This window comes from Lactuca sativa, chromosome 3 (assembly GCF_002870075.4).
Source record: "Lactuca sativa cultivar Salinas chromosome 3, Lsat_Salinas_v11, whole genome shotgun sequence".
In the NCBI taxonomy this organism is placed as follows: domain Eukaryota; kingdom Viridiplantae; phylum Streptophyta; class Magnoliopsida; order Asterales; family Asteraceae; genus Lactuca; species Lactuca sativa.
In genome coordinates, this window is record NC_056625.2 from 123,209,587 (window position 1) to 123,213,948 (window position 4,362).

Consider the following 4,362-nt stretch of genomic DNA (forward strand, 5'->3'; position numbering starts at 1 on the left):
ATCATAAAATCATCAAATGAAAACACATTCCAACAATTACTCTAGAATCTGGAGTCTACTCTAGAATGACAATCATTAAATGGATACTTTGGAATGACATTTCGGAATAATTAATATGGAATCCGGAGTCTACAATTTCCATATTCATGACATGTTGGTCAATTTGCCAAAAATAAATGATATATTTTTTTTCGATAAAGATATTTATATTGGTTAGTTATTTAATCGTCCAATCATTACATAAATAACTCCCCGTAAATGACGGTACTATTAAAACATTTTTAGAGTAAATTACATTTTGATGCATGTCATCAAAATTATGAATTAGTAAGGAAGATCTTTGCCATTTTATTTTGCTTCGGATATGGTGATTGCCTGAACTAACAACATCAAAAATCTATGTTATGTATGTGAAACATAAATTACTATTTTACATCTTCTTCTAATACTTTTAATAGATTTTATTTATATCATCACCCAAGACATGGTAACAACAAGCATGACCAAGAAACAAACAACACTCTTACTACTGCTACAGAATTTTCCGATGGCTGGCATGGACATGCCTCTAATATCCATCCACTAGTAAAAACCAAATTTTTATTTATTTATTTATTTTTTGTGATGGTTTTCCCATAATTTATCAAACATAAATAAATCCATGTGTAAATTGTAACACGTTACATACAAATTTTAGTAATTATAAAGAGGGTTGAACGAGTGTCTTACATGAAATGATGTTCAAAAAATTACATGCGATTTTAATCAATAAGCTTCCACGCAACTTCATCCATTGGAAATTCGAACAATTGATTTTGGCCATCTTCTTGCTCAACAACATTTAATTCCTGTCCTGCCACCGGAGAACCACCAAACAACCACCCATATTCGCCATCTTCCATTTCAATGTCATCAAATAAGTCGTCAAAATACTCCTTACCCTTGTCATCGAGTATACTGGGTGATGAGCTTAACCCGAAGGATATATCACAGTTGTTGTTATCATCATCATTTGATGTTCTTATTAGGCTACACTCTCCATGAGCCATAATCTGCGGGTTTTCATCCATGCACTGGTTTAGGGTATTGGTTAAGGCAAGCGTTTTTGGCTTAATAACTGTTGTTGTGATGTTTTGCATGGGTTTAGCATCACTAGATTCTTTCTTTTGTTGTTTGGATCGAGGTTGAATATTTGTGTTCCAGTAGTTTTTCACATCATTAGCAGTTCTTCCCGGTATTCTCCCAGCAATCAATGACCATCTAAAATTAAAATAAAATTTATCTTCCAGTTTTATTTAATTTTTATTAATTTTATTATAAGTAAGTAAGAAGTTGTGCTTATATACCTATTTCCTAAAAGCTTGTGAAGCCTGAGTATGAGATCAACTTCATCTTCACCAAAATTTCCTCTTTTTATATTTGGCCGGAGATAATTCAACCATCGCAGTCTACAACTCTTTCTGCATCTGCTTAACCCTGCAAACATACATCACATATGAAAATATTTAGACAAGGAACAAACCTACATAAAGAACTCGTAGTTTCTATTATATTTTTCTTTCAAAGAGGACAAGAAAGAGTTAGGAGATAAACGTTTTGCAACACAAAAAGAGTACAAGAATTTGCTACCTGCTCTAAGAGGAACGAGGTTCCATTTCCCTTCCCCGTATTTCTCAATACACTTCTTAAGAAGCGTATCTTCATGTGCAGTCCATGCACCTTTTCTTAATCCTAAACCATGAGTAGTGGTAACTGGTTTCATTTCCTTTGTACTCTTTTCAGTACTCATGTTGTACATAAATACAGTCCAAGAAGGTCTAATATATTCTAGTGAATCTCTCCTTAAAGTAGCATGAAGCACGTGTTAAATTCATATGTGCATATACCATTTAATTCATTACCTTTTTATAGACGCAGATAGGGATGCATGTCTTTTACAGCCCTTCTCTCCACATGTATGCAGTACGTGCACACTGATTTCTCCACAAAAATATGAATGTCCCACAAACCATTGTGCATGATAGACAAAGATGTGATATGTATCATATTCAATAATTGGTTTCAGTAAATAGATAATAGTTGTATTTTGTAATTAATGTTTTATTTTTATTTTAAATATTAGAGTAAATTCCAATCTTGGTCCCTGTGGTTTACTGGTTATAACAGTTTTGGTCTTACTATTGGAAAAGTAATACACTACAAGAAATCAATGCATTAGCGGCGACACAATTAGAGGCGACAAAGACTTTTAGCGGCGACACAATACTATGTCGCCGCTAAAAGCCTTTGTCGCCGCTAATTGTGTCGCCGTTAATGCCTTGTTGCCCGAATCCGTGTTATCCCCTTCTGGTAAACCTTAGTTGTCCGATCGAGTATATAATCCAACGGTTGGGGCATCGTTTTCGCACAAAAGCAATACCGGCGACAATTTGTCGCCGCTAAAGGTCGAAAATAGTCGCTGCTAAAGCTCGAAAAAAAGACGCGGCATAAGTTCCCTCGTTAGTTGTCGCCGCTATTGGCTTTTGTTGCCGCTAAAGGCTAATTGTCGCCGCCATTGATGTCGCCGCTAAAGGTCGACGCAAATAACAACCCCTTTCTGTTTTCACAGCTTTCATTTGTCTGTGTTTTTATCCATTCTCTTCGAAGATTTTTGCTCAATTGAGTTTCCCAGAGGCTAGAAGACATACCGACGACGCTTATAGACCACCGGAAACTCCCCACTTCCACATCTCTGATGATTTAACTGTGACATTAATTCTGGCACTGTTGCTGTCGATTTCCTCTGTGGTTTGTGTTTTCGTTCCTCTTTTCTTCTTTTCCTTCTCTTTTAATGTCGATTTCTACTTGTATTTGTGATTAGTTGCACAAAATTGTTTCTCTTTCTCTTCTGACCAGAATTCCAAACGTAATTGTTTTTTTTGTTGGTTTTTGTTGTCTTAAGTTACACCACCACCACCAAGCACTGTTGCAACATCGAAGACTACCACCACCAATTGAAAGAGAGCAAAATTTTGGGAACCACAGGTGCATTTTTTGTAATTTGTTATATATGTGTGCATTTATGTGTGTGTTTTGTGTGTATATATATATGTGTATTTCATATATGTGTGTGAAATATGTTATATGTATGTGTATTTCATATATGTGTGTGAAAATTGTGTGTATTTCATCTATGTGCATGTATAAAATGTACGTATATATGTGTATAATGTATGTATGTATGCATTTGTATGCAATTTGGATTGTGTTGATGTTGTTTTATGTGTATAAAAAGTATGTATATATGTGTATAATGTATGTATGTATGTATTTATAAACAATTTGGAGTGTGTTGATGGTTGTTTTATGTTTATAAAAAGTATGCATATATGTGTATAATGTATGTATGTGTGTATTTGTATGCAATTTGTAGTGTGTTGATGGTTGTTTTATATGTATAAAAAGTATGTATATATGTGTATAATGTATGTATGTGTGTATTTGTATTCAATTTGGAGTGTATTAGTATGCAATGTGTAAACTACAATGTCATAATGGAAAAAAAAACAAAAAACAAGTAGGATGTTATTATTGAAAATGTTATTTAAAGTAAATTACTATGATAGTTCCTATGTAATGTGTATTTGTAAATAAATTGGTAATTATTAGTTTGTTGGTTTGTTAGTTTGATTGTTGGTTTAATTTAGAAGGTTAATGTAATTAGTTGGTTTGTTAATTTGATAGCTTGTTGATATATAGATAAATTGGTAATCGGTAGTTTTCTTATCATTTGGTAGTTTTTAGGTTGGTTTAAGTTAATAAGTTAAATTACAAGTTTATATGTTATTATTTACAATATAGTTGGAGAATCTTCTACCAATGTCCAACAATTCGGAGAATACTATGGAACTTATAGCAGGGAACGAGGGTGGCGGTGATGACGACACGTCGTGTTAGTTTTATCTTTTTTATTAGAGATTGTAGTACGACAAAAATTTATAAGAATTTTGTTATTTATTTTGGTGTATGTATGGTATTATAAAACTTGGATGTTATGTAATCGTTTTTCTGCATTTAACGTATCGGTTTTTCTGTAGTTAACGTTATTATGTATCAGTTTTTTGACAACCGGAAATGACTGCTTTTAAAAAAAAAATTAAAAAAGCCAATAGTGGCGATGCGTATCATTAGCGGCGACATTATCATTAGCGGCGATGGTGAGCATTCGCGGCGACTTTTTGAGCAATAGGGACAAAGCAGTAGCGGCGACGTGTCGCCGGTAAAAGTATTAGCGGCGACTTTCGTGAGCAATAGCGGCGATTTTTGTCGCCGGTAATACCCTTTTTTCTTGTAGTGATACCACCGGTTCCTATGGAGAGTTTT

General features: G+C 33.8%; 1 protein-coding gene across 1 annotated transcript; it reads right to left on the reverse strand.

Moving 5' to 3' along the window:
• Window positions 1–558: 558 nt before the first annotated feature.
• LOC111902421 (transcription factor MYB90) lies at window positions 559–1,856 on the reverse strand. Its single transcript, XM_023898256.3, has 3 exons — window positions 1,630–1,856; window positions 1,347–1,476; window positions 559–1,260 (listed from the first exon to the last, which is right to left on the reverse strand). The coding sequence occupies exons 1-3, from the start codon at window positions 1,796–1,798 to the stop codon at window positions 762–764; spliced, it is 798 nt and encodes a 265-aa protein (XP_023754024.1). The 5' UTR covers window positions 1,799–1,856; the 3' UTR covers window positions 559–761.
• Window positions 1,857–4,362: the final 2,506 nt, after the last annotated feature.